At 49.4% G+C, this 20,074-nt stretch overlaps 2 protein-coding genes across 4 annotated transcripts in view; one reads left to right on the top strand and one right to left on the bottom strand.

Moving 5' to 3' along the window:
• The window catches only part of COL2A1 (collagen type II alpha 1 chain), a 31,718-nt gene extending 21,955 nt beyond the window's left edge, over nt 1-9,763 (top strand). For both annotated transcript variants that reach the window (XM_003793572.2, XM_003793571.2), the window contains 23 exons: nt 24-68; nt 239-337; nt 588-695; nt 1,024-1,077; nt 1,358-1,411; nt 1,743-1,796; nt 2,044-2,097; nt 2,382-2,489; nt 2,968-3,021; nt 3,427-3,480; nt 4,095-4,256; nt 4,446-4,553; nt 4,779-4,886; nt 5,214-5,267; nt 5,434-5,541; nt 5,744-5,797; nt 5,939-6,046; nt 6,295-6,348; nt 6,758-6,865; nt 7,172-7,460; nt 7,916-8,103; nt 8,430-8,672; nt 9,179-9,763. In XM_003793572.2, the coding sequence (XP_003793620.1) occupies nt 24-68; nt 239-337; nt 588-695; nt 1,024-1,077; nt 1,358-1,411; nt 1,743-1,796; nt 2,044-2,097; nt 2,382-2,489; nt 2,968-3,021; nt 3,427-3,480; nt 4,095-4,256; nt 4,446-4,553; nt 4,779-4,886; nt 5,214-5,267; nt 5,434-5,541; nt 5,744-5,797; nt 5,939-6,046; nt 6,295-6,348; nt 6,758-6,865; nt 7,172-7,460; nt 7,916-8,103; nt 8,430-8,672; nt 9,179-9,325 (2,415 nt within the window). In that variant the 3' untranslated portion in view covers nt 9,326-9,763. The remainder of the gene's footprint in view (nt 1-23; nt 69-238; nt 338-587; nt 696-1,023; nt 1,078-1,357; nt 1,412-1,742; nt 1,797-2,043; nt 2,098-2,381; nt 2,490-2,967; nt 3,022-3,426; nt 3,481-4,094; nt 4,257-4,445; nt 4,554-4,778; nt 4,887-5,213; nt 5,268-5,433; nt 5,542-5,743; nt 5,798-5,938; nt 6,047-6,294; nt 6,349-6,757; nt 6,866-7,171; nt 7,461-7,915; nt 8,104-8,429; nt 8,673-9,178) is intronic.
• A 3,654-nt stretch (nt 9,764-13,417) lies between these two features.
• TMEM106C (transmembrane protein 106C) overlaps nt 13,418-20,074 on the bottom strand; it is an 8,801-nt gene continuing 2,144 nt past the window's right edge. For both annotated transcript variants that reach the window (XM_003793578.2, XM_012807503.2), the window contains exons 3-8: nt 16,859-16,922; nt 16,267-16,426; nt 16,035-16,175; nt 15,569-15,618; nt 15,074-15,127; nt 13,418-14,168 (exon numbers count right to left, since the gene is read on the bottom strand). In XM_003793578.2, the coding sequence (XP_003793626.1) occupies nt 14,072-14,168; nt 15,074-15,127; nt 15,569-15,618; nt 16,035-16,175; nt 16,267-16,426; nt 16,859-16,922 (566 nt within the window). In that variant the 3' untranslated portion in view covers nt 13,418-14,071. The remainder of the gene's footprint in view (nt 14,169-15,073; nt 15,128-15,568; nt 15,619-16,034; nt 16,176-16,266; nt 16,427-16,858; nt 16,923-20,074) is intronic.

The raw sequence follows: 20,074 nt of genomic DNA, 5'->3' as shown, positions 1-20,074 counted from the left end.
ACACATCTTTCTTTCTTCCACAGGGTGTTCCTGGTGAAGCTGGAGCTCCCGGCCTTGTGGGTCCCAGGGTGAGTGTCCTGTCATCCATCGCTGGGTGGCCTCCCTCCCTGGGCAGCTCTGCCAGTGCCTCCCAGCACCACAGACTGCTCGGGACCTGCTCCTCCCCATCTCCCCACTTCCCCCTGGGCCTTCTCCCTCACTGCTCTTGCCTGATTGCTCCTTGGTGTCTCTGCCTCAGGGTGAACGAGGTTTCCCAGGTGAACGTGGCTCTCCCGGTGCCCAGGGCCTCCAGGGTCCCCGTGGCCTCCCTGGCACTCCTGGCACTGATGGTCCCAAAGTAAGTGAGGCCAAGTCTTGCAGGGTCTTCTGGGTGGCCATGGGAGGTCCCACTGAGCAGGGAGAGAAGGGGAGGGGACTCAGGAGGAACAAAGATCAGGAGAGAAGAGTGGAATATGGAGCGGGAAAGGAAGTCTGGGTAGAAGGAAGGTGGGGAAAGAGGGTTTGGGGCCCTGGCCTCCCAGGCTCCATGCCCAGGGGTCCTGGGAAAGGTCTGCCTACCACAGACTCCCTCTTGCTTCCGACTCCAGGGTGCATCTGGCCCAGTTGGCCCCACTGGGGCTCAGGGTCCTCCGGGTCTTCAGGGAATGCCTGGCGAGAGGGGAGCAGCTGGTATCGCTGGACCCAAGGGAGACAGGGTAAGTACTGGGTGTAGTGTGCCACTCACCAAGGCCATGACTGTCACACTCCTGCCCCTCCATTCCCACACTTTCCCCCATGGTGTCTGGGAATGATGGCCCCACTTGGCCCTTCCCAAGAAGCCTGGAGACCTCCTTCCGAAGTTCTTGCTCTCTGTCTTTTAGGGACATCATCTCCCCTAAGCTTTCATATCACTCTTGTCATTTCTTGTCACCCCCCCGAGACCACAGCAAACCCTTCTTGGGCAGAGTTCCAGCCAGGGTGAGACTGAGCGGGCAAGGAGTTCTAGAGCATTTCACTGAGGCAGCCGGTTTTGTCTTTTCCCAGGGTGATGTTGGAGAGAAAGGCCCTGAGGGAGCCCCCGGAAAGGACGGTGGACGGGTAGGTGAATGCTGGTGTCAGGACCCCCAGGGTTGGGCTGGGGGCACATGCAGGGGACCCTGTAACTCTCTAGCCTTGCACTCAGGGGAGCTTGGCTGCGCAGTATGTGAGTGGAGTCCCGGTCCTGCCTCTGTGTGGGCAGTTGCTGAGCTCTCCCTGTCAATCTGGGGTCAGAGAGGGCCCTAGGGGCCAGGGCAGGAGCCCTGATGTGATGCACTGGTTGTGGGCCCCCACAGTCCCTGCTAAGCCCCTGCCTCTCTCACTTCACCTTCTCCCACAGGGTCTGACTGGTCCCATTGGGCCCCCCGGCCCAGCTGGTGCCAATGGTGAGAAGGTGAGTCATGGCTCCATTCCTCTCTCTGCCTCGTGTCCCCATCATGCCCCTTCTCAGCTCCAGATCCTCACTCACCAGCTGTCACCCTCCTGACCACTAGGGTCTATAATGACTGAAGGGAGCACTCTCAGAATGAGGTCATTGGCCATGTGCCCTGTTACGCAGAGCAGCTAGACTAAGAACCTGGAGAGGGTGCGGGTGTGACTGAGATGGGGAGCAGGAATATGGGGTGTGAGGCCTGAGCCCTTAGCAACAGGGCTTCTGGACCCCCTGCACCCTCCCCCACTCTGACTTCTCTTCCTCATCCCTGGCTCTTCCCCCCACCCCTTAGGGAGAAGTTGGACCCCCTGGTCCTGCAGGAAGTGCTGGTGCTCGAGGTGCCCCAGTGAGTATCTGCCAGCCGGTGGGCCGCCCTAGCACTCTGCCTGTCCTCCAGGTCTAGGAGCAGGAGGAGAGATGGGAGAGGACATGGTCAGGGTGATGCTTTCTCACTGGGCCCTTAGTTTAGGGTGAAGGCTACTTTCAGATGCTTTCTCTCTGGGCAGCATGAGGCTGGGTGGGGCCCAGGGACTCTGGGTTCTCAGGAGGGAGCAGGCCCAGCCCTGACTTCTGCCTGGCCCCTTCTCTCACAGGGTGAACGTGGAGAGACTGGGCCCCCCGGGCCAGCTGGGTTCGCCGGACCTCCCGTGAGTATCTTGGGCCACCTCTCCCAGCCCCACTCCCACCAGCAACACATCCAGTACCTGAGGGCAGCTGAGCCTGCTGGAGAGGGAAGGATATCATTTAAAGAAGCTGGAAGAGGACTGTCCTCTCCTCTCTTTTCACACCACCACATTGATACAACAGCGCTGTCTCAGGCCCAGTTCTCAGGGTAGACACATGCATTCACAGAGTCAGTCTCTGGCTCTTTCAGAAGAACCTTGAGGACCTGGATTGTCCTTCCCTCATTTGTCCCTCTTTTCTGTTACAGGGTGCTGATGGCCAGCCTGGTGCCAAGGGTGAACAAGGAGAGGCTGGCCAGAAGGGTGATGCTGGTGCCCCTGGTCCTCAGGGTCCCTCTGGAGCGCCTGGACCTCAGGTTGGTGATGACTCGCTGAGAATTATTCTCTGAGGCAGGGGTTACTGGGTGCAGGAGGAGATGCCCCAGCAGACTGGACAGGAAGTGAAGGGCCAGCAGGTCTGGGGATGCCCCACCCATCAGTGGAAGGAGCTTTCATTGTCTTAGTGTGGTATGTAGACTGGTGGGGGGTATGGGGGATGACACACAGTGCAGGCTGGTCTCCACTGACAATAGGCAGCCAGGACCAAGCAGCTGGTCTCCTAGGGGGTTGCAGGAAGAGTGTCTCTGGAGGTGAGACCCTGGACTAAATACAAGTCTCCTGTTGGCGAAAGTGGACAGACCTGCCTGGGACAGCTTCTCCTGGGCTGGGATTTTAGTGCCCAGGAATCTACATCTTTGAGGACCTAGCCCCTGGGAATCCACTGCTGAGACTCAGGAACAAGTCCACCACCCTCCCTGGGCCATTGGCCACACTGTTTCCTCCTTTCCCTCCCAGGGTCCTACTGGAGTGACTGGTCCTAAAGGATCCCGTGGTGCCCAAGGTCCCCCGGTGAGTGAGCCCCTCATATCCCTGCACTCTCTCAGAAAGCACCCACAGTGGGCAGTGTTCGGGGTCACACCCCACCCCCTCCTGTCTCAATCCTGCTCAAGCCCCAGCCTGCGTCCATCCCTCAGCCAGGTGAGGGAAAGGACATCTCTTTCTGCTGAGCACACAGGGACCCTGGATCCCCCTGACTCTGGGTTTGGCCCCTCTGGGCTTCCTGAAGCAAGAGACAGGGGAGCCAACACATCTGATTCAATGGCCACATGGGCCCTCCCTCCCTCCCTAATTCCTTTCCTGATTTGCAGACCCTGGCCCCTTTCCACACCAGCCTCTGAGCCCCCATCCCTGCCAATTCCATTCTTGAATTTCCTGAGAAACCGAGGCACTCATGGGGTCTCCTTCCTCACACAGGGAGCCACTGGATTCCCTGGAGCTGCTGGCCGTGTTGGACCTCCTGGCTCCAATGTAAGTGCCCCTCCTGGCTTGGGGGGTCCAGCCCCCAACAGGGCTCCAGAGGGCTCCAGGCAGCCTCTACTCCCCTTTGCCCCTTCCTACTCTGGGGAGAAGTAGCTAATGGACCCTGGGGACCTGTCCCATGAAGACAACTGGCCTGGGACAGAGCTTCCATATTGACCTTCATCCTGGGTATACATATAGTCTTGACCATGTTCTGTGCCCCTGCCTCTTTGCTTTACAAGTCAGCTTGTGTCTTACTCTCAGAGCCTTCTTGGAGGGACCAGAGGCAAGGCAGGGTCACCAGCTCCCCAGCTCCAGGTGCAGAGGAAGCAAGTGGTGGGATGAGCAGAAGGCTTAGGGTCAGAGGAGCCAAGCTAGAGTAGGGATTGGGGGCTGGAGGAGACGGGAGGAAGTGAAGGGTTGGAGGGCCCCAGGCTGGCTTCCCAGAGCTCTCATATGCGGGCAACAGTCACAGTGGTGGGGGGGAGGGGAAGTTGCCCTAGCACAGAGAGGTAGGGAAGCCCCCAGAAAGGAAAGTACTGTCCCTGAGGCCATGGTGGCTTTGGCAGCCTGGACAGGGAAGGGTAAGATGAGCTCTCACTTCCTGCATTTGCTCTTCTTAGGGCAACCCTGGACCCCCTGGTCCCCCTGGTCCTTCTGGAAAAGATGGTCCCAAAGGTTCTCGAGGAGACAGTGGCCCGGCCGGCCGAGCTGGTGACCCTGGTCTCCAAGGTCCTGCTGGGCCCCCTGGCGAGAAAGGAGAGCCTGGAGATGAGGGTCCCTCTGTAAGTCCCTCACCAGGCTGTGCGTGATCCCTGGGAGCGGGGTTGGGAGAAGCTTCTGAGGTTACAGAGCTGGGTGTGGGAGGAAGCAGGGCTGTATGGGTGCCACAGAGAAAGTGGCATAGAGGAAACTATTCTGGAAGGTCAGGAAGAATCCTGGCCGGTTTTCATCTCTTACCCCTCCTCTCTCAGGGTGCCGATGGTCCTCCAGGTCCCCAAGGTCTGGCTGGTCAGAGAGGCATTGTTGGTCTGCCTGGGCAGCGTGGAGAGAGAGGATTCCCTGGCCTGCCTGGACCATCAGTGAGTGTGAAAGGCCCCTCCACTCAGCTGAGCTCTTTGAGCAGGCCTGAGGCTCTTTGCTCAGCACTTGGTGCAGTGGCACAGCCTCTGCAGACAACACCACCTTGAGCTTCACCCATTCAGCACCCTCAGAACCATCCCTCTGTCTGCCTTTTCTCCTGAAGGGCCAGTGGGTCCATGGGTGCTTAGCATACATGCTCATTGTCCTGGTTTCTGTTGCTGCAGGGTGAGCCTGGCAAGCAGGGTGCACCTGGTGCATCTGGAGACAGAGGTCCTCCTGGCCCTGTGGGTCCTCCTGGCCTGACTGGTCCTGCAGGTGAACCTGGACGAGAGGTGAGCCACCCCTCCTCCTCACCCGGGTGGCTCTGACTAGCGAGAGGAGCCCTGTATATCTCTGTGCTAGGGCCAGCCAGGACCAATCCTGGGCCCTGTGGAAGGGGATGGCAGGGTCAGCCGCTAGGCCCAAGGGCCTGGGTGCCATGGGAAGGTTGTTGGGGAGGGAGGCAGGCACAGAGAGCCGGGTACATGGGAGGAAGGCCAACTGAAGCTCTGTGGGAAAGTTTTGGTGCCAAAGGGTCAGTAGGCAGAAGAGAAGAGGTCTGGGCCTCTGAGGGGAGGGCAGGGGAGAAGGTCTGATCACACCTCTGTTCCTGTGCCCAGGGAAGCCCCGGTGCTGATGGCCCCCCTGGCAGAGATGGAGCAGCTGGAGTCAAGGTGAGCATCTGGGAGTCTCTATGTTGAGGTGGGCTGAGAAGGACATTGCCTCACAGGTCAGCCCAGGGTGGCAGGTTGGAATCAGTCTTGTCTCAGTCCAGAAGGGCCCTCTGTCCTTGCCTCTTCTGGAGCATCTCCTCTGAGCCCAAGACCTCTCTTCTGACAGGGTGATCGTGGTGAGACTGGTGCCTTGGGTGCTCCTGGAGCCCCTGGACCCCCTGGCTCTCCTGGCCCTGCTGGCCCAACTGGCAAACAGGGAGACAGAGGAGAGGCTGTGAGTATCCCGAGCTCAGTAACATGGTGAGGTGGGTGGCCAAGTGAGCGGAGCATCTCCAGGACCGCCCTCCCCTGCATGAGCACCATGGGGAGTCTGGGCTGGAGAGGTGGAAGCCTCAGTGCCCAGCCCTGGGCAGATGCAGAGGAGAGTCAGCTGGCCCTAGTTCTCCTCTGACGCTGTTCTCATTTTCTCCTCACAGGGTGCACAAGGCCCCATGGGACCCTCAGGACCAGCTGGAGCCCGGGGACTCCCAGTGAGTGTCTAAGAGTCCTGTATGGGGTCCCCTGCAGAGGCAGGCTTGGAGGGCAGTGGGACCCTGCCCATCCAGCTTGGGCGAAACACAGAAAGGGCTCCTGTCTTGGCCCTGACCTGACCCCATTTGTCTTATTCCCAGGGCCCTCAAGGCCCCCGTGGAGACAAAGGAGAGACTGGAGAAGCTGGCGAGAGGGGCCTGAAGGGACATCGTGGCTTCACTGGTCTGCAGGGCCTGCCTGGTCCTCCTGTGAGTGTCGCTGCCTGCCCAGGGCTCCCCAGGGCCTCCTGCCACAGAGCCCATTTGGGTTTCTCATGCTGCCTAGACAGCTTGAGATCACCTAAAATATTACCAAGACCTCCTCAGGGCTAGAGGGAGGTGGAAGTGGAAAGGGAACGGGGTGGGACATGTGGCTACTCCGCCGATTCCCAAGATTTATCTATATACCCTCATCCATCAGTGCTGACTGCTGCCCTTTGGCTTTTTCTTCTACACAGGGTCCTTCTGGGGACCAAGGTGCTTCTGGTCCTGCTGGTCCTTCTGGCCCTAGAGTAAGTGAGATGGAGTGAGAGGGGAAGGGCCCTGCCAGATGGGGCCGGCCAGGTGTTCCCATGCGGAGGGAAATGCTGCTCCTTCCCAGGGAAGCCTGGGGCTCAGGGGTCCTCATCAGCTTCAGGGTGGGACTGCTTGGTGACCCTGTGGCCAGAAAAGCTCCTGAGGGTACAGCGTGGTAGATGAAAGTGGCATCTGCTAATAAGATTTTACAAAGTGGAGCTGGAGAGGGTGGGAGCATCGTGGAGCTGCCGTGCTGCTCTTGGCCATGGCTGGACAGTGTGAGGAACTGGAGTAGAGTGGCTGGTGTGATAGGGATAGGGACTGCCTATCCAGCCCCGGCCACTCTCCAGTCTTCTCTGTGGGGACCACTCGTTTCTCATGCCTTCCTTTCTCTCTGGCCTACAGGGTCCTCCTGGCCCCGTCGGTCCCTCTGGCAAAGATGGTGCTAATGGAATCCCTGGTCCTATTGGGCCTCCTGGTCCCCGTGGACGTTCAGGCGAAACTGGACCAGCTGTAAGTGTTCTGACTCCTTGATGCTGTCTGAGCTGTTGCTTCAGGCTTGCGTGGTCTGTGCTTAGCATCTCTTTTGGGGTATCAGCCTGCAGCTAATAGCGATGGCATCCTTTGCCCTGAGGCTTCCTCAGAGGTGCCGGAAGACAGAAGAGAGGGACTTCTCTCTTTCTAGGAAGAAATGGGTCCCTTGGCCCCTGCCCCACATGTGGGACTGGGACAAGAACACTCCAGTGCACACTAGCAGATGGGGAGAGACATGGGGGCACCTTCCCACAGTTCCTGGCTAATGTCTGTTTCCTGCTACAGGGTCCTCCTGGAAATCCTGGCCCTCCTGGCCCTCCAGGTCCCCCTGGCCCTGGCATCGACATGTCTGCCTTCGCTGGCCTAGGCCAGAGAGAGAAGGGCCCAGATCCTCTGCAGTACATGCGGGCTGACCAGCCAGCCGGCTCCCTCAGACAGCATGATGCCGAGGTGGATGCCACATTGAAGTCCCTCAACAACCAGATCGAGAGCATCCGCAGCCCTGAGGGCTCCCGCAAGAACCCTGCACGCACCTGCCGGGACCTGAAACTCTGCCACCCTGAGTGGAAGAGTGGTGAGCCTGGAGGACAGGATCCCCCTGCCTAGAGAGCAGGGAGTCAGCCCCTGGGCATGGCCACCTTCACTGCAAGGGAGGAAATGCCCCTTAGTGTAGGGCAGGGTTGGGCCTGGAAGGTTCTGGAAGAGGGCTGCTCCCCCATTTCACAGCAGAGAAGCCACAGCTGGCCACCTGTTCTGCCGTGGCTACCTGGCAGAGGTGACCTCATGGGAGCTCCCATGCATCAGCTGGGCACTGCTCCAATGCTCTCTTTGCTTGTGCCCTTCTGTTGCACTGCACCTTGCTCATCCAAACCTCCCACCCAGCCCCTACATCCTCCATTCAGGCCACCCCAGTCCCCTCTCTGGTCTTGCTGTAGGGCTTTTCATCCCTCCCAGTTGGGCCTGGCCCCCTGGGGCATTGGTGTCTGTGCCTATCTGATCCCCATGGGACACTACTTCTCCCTGCTGCAGGAGACTACTGGATCGACCCCAACCAGGGCTGCACCTTGGATGCCATGAAGGTCTTCTGCAACATGGAGACTGGCGAGACCTGCGTCTACCCCAACCCAGCGAGTGTGCCCAAGAAGAACTGGTGGAGCAGCAAGAGCAAGGAGAAGAAGCACATCTGGTTTGGGGAGACCATCAATGGGGGCTTCCACGTGAGTGCCTGCGTGCTCAGGCGGGCTGGCAACTCAACTCTTTGTCTTCTTGAAAGTTTTTAGCACAGTCCCCACATTCTCCTTTAGTTCTCTTTTGAGCTTAAAAGAAGGAAGGAAAGAAGGGGAAGAGTATTTTTTCCCATTTAGCGGTGGAAGAAAAGGTCCTCTAAGCTCACTCTGCTCCCTGGAAGCAAAAACATCCTCCTAATTCCTTGCCACAGCACACCTCAACTCCTCTGAGCTAGGAACACCAGGCACCCCATATAGCCCGTGACCCCATCAAATGCTAGCTCCCAGGCCTTAACCTCTGTTCTGTGCCCCGACAGTTCAGCTATGGAGATGACAACCTGGCTCCCAACACTGCCAGCATCCAGATGACCTTCCTACGTCTGCTGTCCACGGAGGGCTCTCAGAACATCACCTACCACTGCAAGAACAGCATTGCCTACCTGGACGAAGCAGCTGGCAACCTTAAGAAGGCCTTGCTCATCCAGGGCTCCAATGACGTAGAGATCCGGGCAGAGGGCAACAGCAGGTTCACATACACCACCCTGAAGGATGGCTGCACGGTGAGTGAGCGAGCTGGAGCGGGGCGAGTTGGAGTGGGGCTGAGGGTGGGCCTGCAGCAGGTGTCCAGGTCCCCCAGAGGCATGAGTTGGGGGGGGGGGAGGTTACCTCAGAGAACACAGCTGAGTGACAAGTGAGGAAGAGGCACATATTGTTCCATCTTCTCCCTCTTCTGGCTCAGGGGAAACAAAACCCTACCCAGGGTACCCAGTGATTCTTGTAGAACTGTTTGAACAAAGCGAAGATGGGGGACAGGTGGGGCCCTCAGTGCAGGGGGTAGGGAAGAGGGAAGGGCAGGGTGGAGAAGGGCCCTGCCATTCAGAATTGGGAGTTCATGCACAGAGGGCTCTGGCAAGCTGAAAAGAGAGAGGAGCCAGGAAGCCCCCTACTTTGGGGGGGGCTCATACTTTGTGGATACTCATCAGGTTGCTCAGTTTTGGGGTTCTAGGCAGCTGGTCCTGGATTGCCAGGCATTTACTGACTGGTGTCTCTTCCTTTCCCTGACTAGAAACACACCGGTAAGTGGGACAAGACTGTCATCGAGTACCGGTCACAGAAGACCTCACGCCTCCCCATCATTGACATTGCACCCATGGACATAGGAGGGCCTGACCAGGAATTTGGTGTGGACATAGGGCCAGCCTGCTTCTTGTAAAAACCTGAACCCAGAGACAACACAAGCCATTGCAAATCCAAAGGACCCAAGTACTTTCCAATCTCAGTCACTCTAGGACTCTGCACTGAATGGCTGACCTGACCTGATGTCCATTCATCCCCCCTCTCACAGTTTGGACTTTTCTCCCCTCTCTTTCTAAGAGACCTGAACTGGGCAGACTGCAAAATAAAATCTCGGTGTTCTATTTATTTATTGTCTTCCTGTAAGACCTTTGGGTCAAGACAGAGGCAGGAAACTAACTGGTGTGAGTCAAATGCCCCCTGAGTGACTGCCCCCAGCCCAGGCGAGAAGATCCCCTTCAGGTGCTGGGCGCAGGAACTGTGTGTATCCTACACAATGGTGCTATTCTGTGTCAAACACCTCTGTATTTTTTAAAACATCAATTGATATTAAAAACAAAAAAATTATTGGAAAGTACATATTGTCTTGTGTTTTGTTCTTTTATTGGGTTTCCATTAGTCCTTGGTCCTGTAAGCACATCCAAATAGCAGCCCTAAGGCCATCTTCTGTTGACTTACCAAGAGTGAGGTCTCTGGAGCCACACTGCCTGGGTTAGGAATTGCACACAAATGCGAACTTGCCTCTCTTGTAAACCTTGGCAGTGGGTGGAACCCAGTGGTGAGCAGGGACCAGAGAACAGAATTTGGGAAGGGAGGCACACCAGAGGGATGGCCTTGCTCTGAGCACAGCTTTGTGGCAGATTAATGCTGGAAGTGAGATGCCCTGCCAGCCTGGGGGACAGGAACGTGTATGGGCCACATCCCACTGGATGGGCCAGGTGGGAGATGCTCTAGCAAAGGTGGGCGATGAGGGAAGGGGGCGGGGCAGCAAGTCCTGCTGGGCCCTGTGATAAGTGTGCACGATCCATCTAGGTGATCTATTTATTTTGTCTTTATATAAGACTTTCAGATCAAGAAAATGTTACCTGCCCCCCTGCCCCCCGTCCCCATTTCCCTTTCCTGCCCTTTCAGCCACAATTCTTCACTTTAGGGCCTGCACCTAAAGCTCCCTCCCATTCACTTCCTCTGAGTACCAGGCTTGAATGGGCAGCCTCCCATTTCTTCCCACTATGAGGTGTCCCTTATTTTCCATTGACCTGGGTATGTGGCAAAAATGAGCAAGTTGTCCCCTTCTCCACTAGAGGGCCATGGCGGTCATGTCAAATGAGTAGGAGACAAAAGCAATGAGATCAAGGACAGTAGTGTTTTACAAAATGTTTGGCATAGTCATGACAATAATAAAGAAGTAAAATGAAAGCATGGTAACTAAAAACACATAATTAGGATAACTGTCTCATAATTTAAAATAAACATCACTTCCATCTACGGGAGATATAATGAGGGTAAGGGGAGGGCAGGGGAGGTATGTGGGTGCTCTTGTTTGGGCAACAGGTGGAGCCAAGTAGCTGAGCTCCCTTCCGACCCACCACACTCCAAAGCCCATGCAGCTCCTTTGCTCACTTCTCTTCCCAAAAGGCATCTGAGCTTTCATTCTGAACAACCTATTCAGTAGCTAGTGACCATCAGCTTAGACCCTTGCAAGAGAAATCCCTGGAAACCAAGTGATTCCTTGCAGCCCACCCTAAGTGCCCATACAACCTAGAAATAATAGCAACTGCTCCACAGGGGTCTGAGGTGTGACTCAGAAGATCGAGCCCAGGGAAGAGTGGCACAGAGAACTCTGCCTTTGCCTGCAGCTAGGGCCGCTCAGAATGCACCCCTCTGCCTGCCAGTGCTGTGCTCTTTTTTGCTGCTCCCTTGTCCAGAGGTTCTCAGCTAATTCCCATGATGTCTCTAACTCCAGGAAAGAAGGATGGTCTCTCCAGGCAGAGTAACCTGTTAGATGAGGTCCTAACCCCAGCAGGATTGAGGGGATAGAGCTGACTGGCCAGCTTACTTTCTCTTTTGAGCTTCCCTCACATTTGCCATGGAAGTGGCAAGCATGTGGACTAGGAGTCAGCAGTCTGAGTTACTTGGACCCTGGGTAAATCACAGAACTTCTGAAGTCATTTCCCCTTCTGAACAATTGGAAGGAACAGAGTCTTAAATGAATGCTGAAAAGCTAATGAAGAATTTTACTTACCAAGTAAAGAATAAAGATTATTTTGTCAAGAGAGACTATCTGGGACACTATCAATTCATGTAGCACTTTTAACAAATAGGCTGATAATAATAATTATTAATCTTTTAATAATTTCTTTCACACTTTGGGCCAGCGTTCCCAGGGGAGTTGATGATCTCAGTAGTCCTGCTTTGGGGTAAGGCTACAAGTAGTTGGCGGAGGTAAACTCTGGCCTATATAGGGCCTGGTGAAGACAAAAGGCTGTGATGATGTTTTAAACTCCAGCTTTGGCTCTGGACAAAATGCCTTAGAAATTGCAATCCTTGGCATACCACAGGGGCTCCATGCATACTTTTTTGGAATGAGTAATTGGACAAAGTTATGAAACAACTCTTCAATCAGGTGACCTGGTTTAAGTGGTTTGAAATCAAGAAGAGGTCACAGCATCAGACAAGCCAGAAGCTATAGCGATGGCTTGCAAAGCCTCAAGACACACTGCAAATTTCAATCTACTAGCAGACAATGGTGATTATATTGACACTTAAACCAACCACTTCCTCTATTTTGGGGTTGCTGAGAGAATATCCTAGGCATTTGTTCAAGAATTGACAGACACCATGATAAAACTATGCACAGCATCCCAAAGTGTAGTTTGGGATGCTAAAAATATAAACAGATAGCAGAATTCATAGCATCATGAGATCAGACTTATTGCTGTGTTAAAAAACTTACATGGTCTTATTTTAATATCATATCTGGATTTTAAGGTAAAATCAAAAGCAAGAAATTTTATTGAGGCACATGGTAACCAAAAGTGATTTGAAGCTGAAGTAGCAGTATGAATAACTTGTTCAAAATTATATGAATAATATGCTACAGAGGCTATTTGGGAAACCAGAAAAATAAGAGGAAATGTACTGATGTGACCCTCTTCATGTGTTCAGGGTATGTTGAGTTTAGGCAACATTCTCAGAAGTGGTACACATTTGCTTCCGTGCCGTGGTGACATTGCATCACCAATACACATCACAGTCTACACCGCCACGCACACACACTGCTGTGTGATCCAGTGTAACTGTTTCAACCCTCAACTTTTGGGGTGCTCCATCATGGTCAATGTCAAGCAAACAGTCATGAAATTTAACCCTAGTATGAGGATTCAGAGTATAAAAGTCACTAAGTGAATACTGAAAATCAATCTATGGGAATGGGAACAAAAACTAATAGAAAACTCCACCCACCACCTGTTGTCAGGTTTCTTTTTTTTTTTTTTTTGAGACAGAGCCTCAAGCTGTCCCCCTGGGTAGAGTGCTGTGGCTTCACAGCTCACAGCAACCTCCAACTCCTGGGCTCAAGCGAGTCTCCTGCCTCAGCCTCCCAAGTAGCTGGGACCACAGGCGCCCGCCACAACGCCCAGCTATTTTTTGGTTGCAGCCGTCATTGTTGTTTGGCGGGTCCGGGCTGGATTCGAACCCTCCACCTTAGGTGTATGTGGCTGGCGCCTTAGCCACTTGAGCCACAGGCACTGAGCCTGTTGTCAGGTTTTCAACAGCCCCAGTGCCACAGGAGAAGCTGTGCCCACCTCAGCTTTTGTTGTGAAACCTGACTACTCAAGCTTAGATCCCAGTTAATTCTCTGCCAGCTTGGGGTTGTAGTCCACCCTCTAGTAACCAAGAGGGTGAAGAATGTTCAAGAAACATTCACTCTCAAACCAGGTCTCAGGACTTCAGGACTCAAGCCAGCTAGTGGGGATGTGAGGGGCAATAGTTCTTCCTCCTGAGGGAAATTTCCCCTTTTCACTCCTAGGGCACCTCTATCCTGCCTCTTTCAACTTCTATGGGCACTAAGTGCTCCACTGGAAGAGCCGTAGGGCAGCCTGTTGCCCCAAGAGAAAGGTGGAGGAAAGTGGGGCTGCTCCTTCTTTCCTTCCCATCCCATTCAGCAGGTAACTATTCTGTGGTTTCCAATAGGTGCCTGCTAAGACACCCAGGCAATCAGAAGAGACACAGATAAATCAAAAGCAGGGTTTATTTTTCTATCAAATCCCCAAACCACGTTCCAGCCAGTGGATGAAGGGTAAGTGAAACCCCATATAGATCTTGATAAAAACAATTGCCACTTTCTAGATTAAAAAAAAAAAGAAACCTATACTTTTTTTTTTTTTTTAAAGCTCCCATGCATTTGGGAACCAATGAAAGAAATTCACATATTGAACAGGCCTGTGCTTTCTTCTTTTATTCAGATAGTCCCTCTCTGCTGCCACTCCTGTGCAGATGAGACACTGGTAATAGTCTGTGGCTGCACTAACAGCTCTAGCTCCATGGCAATCTGGTTTGATAACTTAGAACCATGGTATAATTTCTCTTTAAGTGCCCCCAAGAACAGGTGGAAAGATGTGAATTACATTCTGCAAACCTTTATTGAGTGCCTACTATTTGCTGGGCACAGGCTAGGCACTAAGCAGTGATTCTGCTGGCTGTGAGACAATAGCTGGTACTATAGCAAGGAGACTCTTTCTAAGTGGCAGGAGGATGTTTGCTGGAAGTTAAGAGAATCAATTCCTCCTCTGCTATACCATCTGGCAGAGGTATGAAACTCAGGCCTTGGAAACAGGTACTGTGCTCTCTTCTATGGGTGCTGCTAAAGAAAAACCAAGAGCAGTTGCTAAACAGCTGTGGAATTTGCTCCACAATCCACATAATGATGTGTCTCCAAGGATCTCTGGGTCACATGGCCAATGTATGAAATCTTCACTGATGTTCTAGGAGGAAAAAAAAAGAAGCAGAATTTATTGTTTTCAAGATGAAATAACCAAGAAAAATTGCCCAAATAATTTCTTGCAAGTTTGGGCAACAATACCCATGGGTCTAAGAAGGAATATATTCTCAAGGTTATGTAACTAAGAGGCCAGAATATCTTTCCACATCCATACAGATGCTGTGTATGGGGTAACCTTCTAAATAAGTGGTTGGCAACCAGGGAAGACTTTAACCCACAGACTTCTGGCAATATCTGAAGACATTTTGGGTTGTTACAACTGAGAAGGATAGAAGGTGGTATTACTGACATCAAGTAAGTAAAAGCCAGGGATACGTTAACATCCTACAGTACAAGAAACAACCCCCTATATCAAAGAACTGTCTGGCCCAAAATGTTAATAGTGCCACGGCTGAGAAGTCCTGTTAACCCCACATATTTCAAATGTTTGTTGCAGACTCTTGTCACCTACAAGTTTAATAGTCATGGGTTTCAGGAATAGCTCTAAAGGTCCAGGACATGAGGTAGTTTATGTGACTGGAGTATCATCTGGTCAAATACCCAGTACTTATGCCCTGAGAAAGTTCTTATATTCACTACTGCTCTCATTAGGATTCTTAAGGGATCAGAGCACATATTAAGTTGAACCAGACCTGGTTTCATGGAGAAAACCGTATGTTCCACTATTCACTGTGAATATGATTTCTGAAGGGAATTTGGGCATCATCTGGAGAACACCAGGACTCTACTGTGTCTGTGTCTGTGAGGCCTTGGGTGTCCCCTCTTTGGCTAGGTACCTCTGCCTTGTGAGTCACACAGTATCTCCTGAGCAAAGGTGCTAACATCAGATGGCCTGACGCTTCAGGCTGAAACATAAGGGCCATCAGGGTAAGGAAAAGCATGACATACCGCATGAAGATCACTATGTTGTGCACCAGGATATCCGGTAATGTGCAGAAGAAGCTACCAAACGGCAAATATAAACAAGGTCAGTTTGGTTAAAAAAAAAAAGAACAGAAAGGAGCTTCAGCAGAATAGTGCAGAGTTACACTGACAAACTGAGCAGCAGTCACACCCATCTGGGGGGCCCCCCTTGGACCAAAGAGTTCCCGAGGCTCACAGTTGTTCTCATCCTCCCACATCATAATTCTTTTTTGTTTTTCCAAACCCATCACATACATGCTGGAGCTTAGTAATGTTTCAAGTGAGTTAATATTCTTTCAGAAATTCCACACTCAGTCACGTATCAAATCAGCCACACATCCTCCAAATAAATCTCAAGACACTCCTTTTGCTGGGAACCTATACCCAACCTCAACCCAAAGGTTGAGGCTAGACTCCAATCAATGAAGTATGACTTTTTCATTCATTAGAGAGCACATATCTGGAGAACATTGTCCTTACTACACATAGGAAAATGGTCCTCCCATTTCAGCCTTCCCGGTAAAATTCACCTGAAAATAAGATACCAGAGTCAGTCTGTGGCCAAGCAGGTTGACATAGAACAGTACTACTATCAGCAACCAAAGACCCTGGATCATTCTTCCCATCACACACAAAATACTTCCTTGAGATTGTGCCTGATACAGTCTATGAGCCTCTAATAAACACTTCTAACATCTTCCCTTCTGAGGCCAAGGGACCTCAGACTACTCTTTTACGAATTCTTCTGCTCCTCAAGTGCTTAAATGCTAGCTAAATTTTCTCTCATAATTTTTCATAATTACAGAGCCTGTCAGGTCTTTCTCACCAACCAGTTCATACAGGTGAAAATGAGGAGATGAAAAGAAAAGTAACATAGCTAAGGCATTCCCATAACCCCTACTTTTCTCTTAAGCCTGGGGGCAAGATTCCTGTAAGAACAGCATACCAGTTGCTCACTCCAAGGTGGAATGAGGGAGACATTAGTAGTTGCATATGTGCCAACCACCGTGTTCATGTACTGAATCTGGCTGGATAGGTTTGTCACTGCCACAGGGTAGAAGTTGGAGTTCCTGATTTTCAGAGTGGCCTACATCAGGGTAAGTGAGGAAACAAGTGTAAGTATCCTGAGTTGAAAAGTGGCAGGTGCACAACCCAGGAAATGAAGCCCTAAATCTTACCGTGATGGCAAGGATTACAAGGGAGTCCTGTTTATTAAATGTGACTTTCACAACTTTGATGCCGTCATCATCCACAAGGACTGAGTGTGGAAACAGGAAGAAAACCACCAAACCAGATGCCAGGAGACAGAGCAGGATGGACAAGAGGACATACTGCTTACTGCAAATGACACAGCACATGACCAACCCGGAAAGTCAGACATCACGGTCCAATTGGTCAAGATTAAATATAAAACCAGGAAGGAGAGAGTGAAAGGGAAGTTCAAAGTGCCATGAATCACAAACCAGCCAAAAAGGAGTGAAGCAAGGAAGCCTTTTTAAACTTGTTTGAACACTGTTTGTACCCTAGGAAGAAAAACTGGAGAGAGGAGCTGTGTGGACAGAGACATTTCTGTACCTCCCAGAACACCCATTTCTCCAATTCCATTCCTTTATTTGGCCCTCAGAACATTTCTAGCTTCAAATTTCTTTCTCCAGATTGTAATGGGAGCAGACATATCTTGCTCAGGTAAACAGTAATAAAGAAAACAGGAAACTGAAAAAGGGACTAGGGACAGAAATAGGTATTAACAGGTGGAAGCAGGTAACTCACGTTCTCTGAGGGCGTAATCTCTGATCACTGTGTGGGATCAAAGCCACTAATTCATTTACTTGCTCTAGAAAAGAAATAAACAATTATTTTGTAAACCCCCTGAGCCTGCCACAACAAACATTCTTCTGGAATGAGATATTTAGAAAAATACTAACAAAATTCACGTTTTGGGTCTAATTAATAAGAAACAAGTAAATGTGTAGAAGGTGCCACAAATTATAAAACATCTATCAGTGTTGCCAGGGCAATAACATGGAAGCTGAGAAATATGAGATCTTGCTTTGGCTTTCCTAATGCAGCCTTGGCAAAGTCATAAAAATCTCTCAAGGCCATTGTTTTCTCAACTTTAATAAGGATTACGGATTTCTACAGACCTTACCAGCTCTGAACTGTTAAGACACTCTGACGGCCTACTTAGTAATACATGATCCTATACCTAATCCAGGCTCCAACAGTGAACATCTGTCTCTCTCCCCACCTAATATAGTTTTCAGACCTTAGGCTGTTAATGATTTGCTATGTGCTTCCTTGAAAACAAGTTTCTAAGACAGTCCCCACCAACACACAGAGCTATAGCAGTCTTTATGAGCAAAAGCCATAAGGAAATGTGCCTGTCAACAAATCCCACAACACAGAGTAAACAGAATGTTCCAAACAACAAGAGAAAAAAATAAACCCTCAAAAAAGGACAGAGTGGAAGTGAAGAAAAGAGAGTTTCAAATATAAGGAGATCCATAATAGTTGGGAGATTTTAACACTTTTGCAGTGTTGGATATGTCCTCCAAAAAGAAGCTAAGCTAAGAAATTCTAGACTTAAACTTAACCATTCAATTGGATTTAACAGACATCTATAGAACATTTCATCCTAACAAAACTGAATACACATTCTTCTCATCAGCCCATGGAACATCCTCCAAAATTGATCACATCTTAGGTCACAAGTCTAACTTCAGCAAATTTAAAAGAATAGAAATTATTCCTTGCATCTTCTTGGACCATCATGGAATGAAAGTTAAACTCAATAACAACAGGAATCTGCATACTCATACAAAAACAAGGAAGCTAAATAACCTTGTGCTGAATGATAGCTCGGTCATAGACAAGATTAAGAAGGAAATTACCAAATTTTGGGAAAAAAATGACAATAAAGACACAGATTATCAGAACCTCTGGGATACTGCAAAGCCAGTCCAACAAGGGAAATGTATAGCACTGCAAGCCTTCCTCAAGATGACAGAAAGAGAGGACGTTAACAACTTAATGGGACATTTCCAGCAACTGGAAAAGGAAAAACATTCCCATCCCAAACCCAGCAGAAGAAAAGAAATAACCAAAATTAGAGCAGAATTAGATGAAGTTGAAAACAAAAGGATTATACAACAGATCAATAAATCAAAAAGCTGCTTTTCTGCAAAGGTCAACAAAATAGATAAACATTTGGCTAACCTAACCAGGAAAAAAAGAGTAAAATCTCTAATTTCATCAATCAGAAATGATAAAAATCAAATTAACAACAACCCCCTGAGAAATTTAAAAAAATCCTTAATGAATATTACAAGAAACTCTATTCTCAGAAATACATAAAATGTGAAGGAAATAGACCAATACTTGGAAGCATGCCACCTTCCTAGACTTAGCCAGAATGAAGTGGAAATATTGAACAGGCCTATATCAAGTTCTGAAATAGCATCAACTATACAAAATCTCCCTAAAAAGAAACGCTCAGGACCAGATGGCTTCACCAGAATTCTACCAAACCTTTAAAGAGGAATTAGTACCTCTATTACTTAACCTTCTCCAAAATATAGAAAAAGAAGGAATACTACCCAACATATTCTATGAAGCAAACATCACCTTGATCTCCAAACCAGGAAAAGACCCAACAAGAAAAGAAAATTATAGACCAATATTACTAATCAATATTGATGCAAAAATATTCAACAAGATCCTAGCAAATAGAATCCAACAACACAGCAAACAAATTATATACCATGATCAAGTTTTATCCCAGGGTCTCAAGGCTGGTTCAATATACATAAATCTATAAATATAATTCATTACATAAACAAAGTAAAAACAAAGATCATATGATTCTCTCAATTGATGCAGAAAACACTTTTGATAATATTCAGCATACTTTCATGATCAGAACACTTAAGAAAATTCATATAGAAGGGACATTTCTTAAACTGATAGAGGCCATCTATAGCAAACCCACAGCCAATACTGTATTGAATGGAGTTAAATTGAAATCATTTCCCCTCAGATCAGGAACCAGGCAAGGTTGCCCATTATCTCCACTACTCTTTAACATTGTAATGGAAGTCTTAGCCATTGCAATTAGGCAAGAAAAGGCAATCAAGGGTATTCATATAGGGTCAGAAGAGATCAAACTTTTTCACTCTTCGCAAATGATATGATTGTATTACCTTGAAAACACTAGGGATTCTACTACAAAACTCTTAGAAGTGATCAAGGAATACAGCAGTGTCTCAGGTTACAAAATCAATACTCATAAATCTGTAGCCTTTATATATACCAACAATAGTCATGCTGAAAAAACAGTCAAGAACTCTATTCCGTTCACAGTAGTGCCAAAGAAAATGAAATATTTGGGAGTTTACCTAACAAAGGATGTGAAAGATATCTATAAAGAGAACTAAGAAACTCTAAGAAAAGAAATAGCTAAAGATGTTAACAAATGGAAAAACATACCATGCTTATGGCTGGGAAGAATCAACATTGTTAAAATGTCCATTCTACCCAAAGCAATATGCAATTTTAATGTAATCCCTATTAAAGCTCCACTGTTATACTTTAAAGATCTCAAAAAAATAATACTGCATTTTATATCGAATCAGAAAAAACCTTGAATAGCCGAGACATTACTCAGAAATAAAAACAAAGCAGGAGGAATCACACTACCAGACCTCAAACTATACTATAAATCGATAGTGATCAAAACAGCATGGTACTGGCACAAAAAGAGAGGTAGATGTCTGGAACAGAATAGAGAACCAAGAGATGAACCCAGCTACTTACCGTTATTTGATCTTTAACAAGCCAATTAAAAATATTCAGTGGAGGAAAAGATTCCCTATTTAACAAATGGTGCTGGGTGAACTGGCTGGTGACCTGTAGAAGACTGAAACTGGACCCAACCTTTCACCATTAACTAAGATAGACTCTCACTGGATTAAAGATTTAAACTTAAGA

The sequence above is a fragment of the Otolemur garnettii genome, unplaced genomic scaffold (genome assembly GCF_000181295.1).
Source record: "Otolemur garnettii isolate 467f Iridium unplaced genomic scaffold, OtoGar3 scaffold00070, whole genome shotgun sequence".
Classification (NCBI taxonomy): domain Eukaryota; kingdom Metazoa; phylum Chordata; class Mammalia; order Primates; family Galagidae; genus Otolemur; species Otolemur garnettii.
Note: the sequence above shows the minus strand (reverse complement) of the source record. Positions and strands in the feature narration are given on the sequence as shown.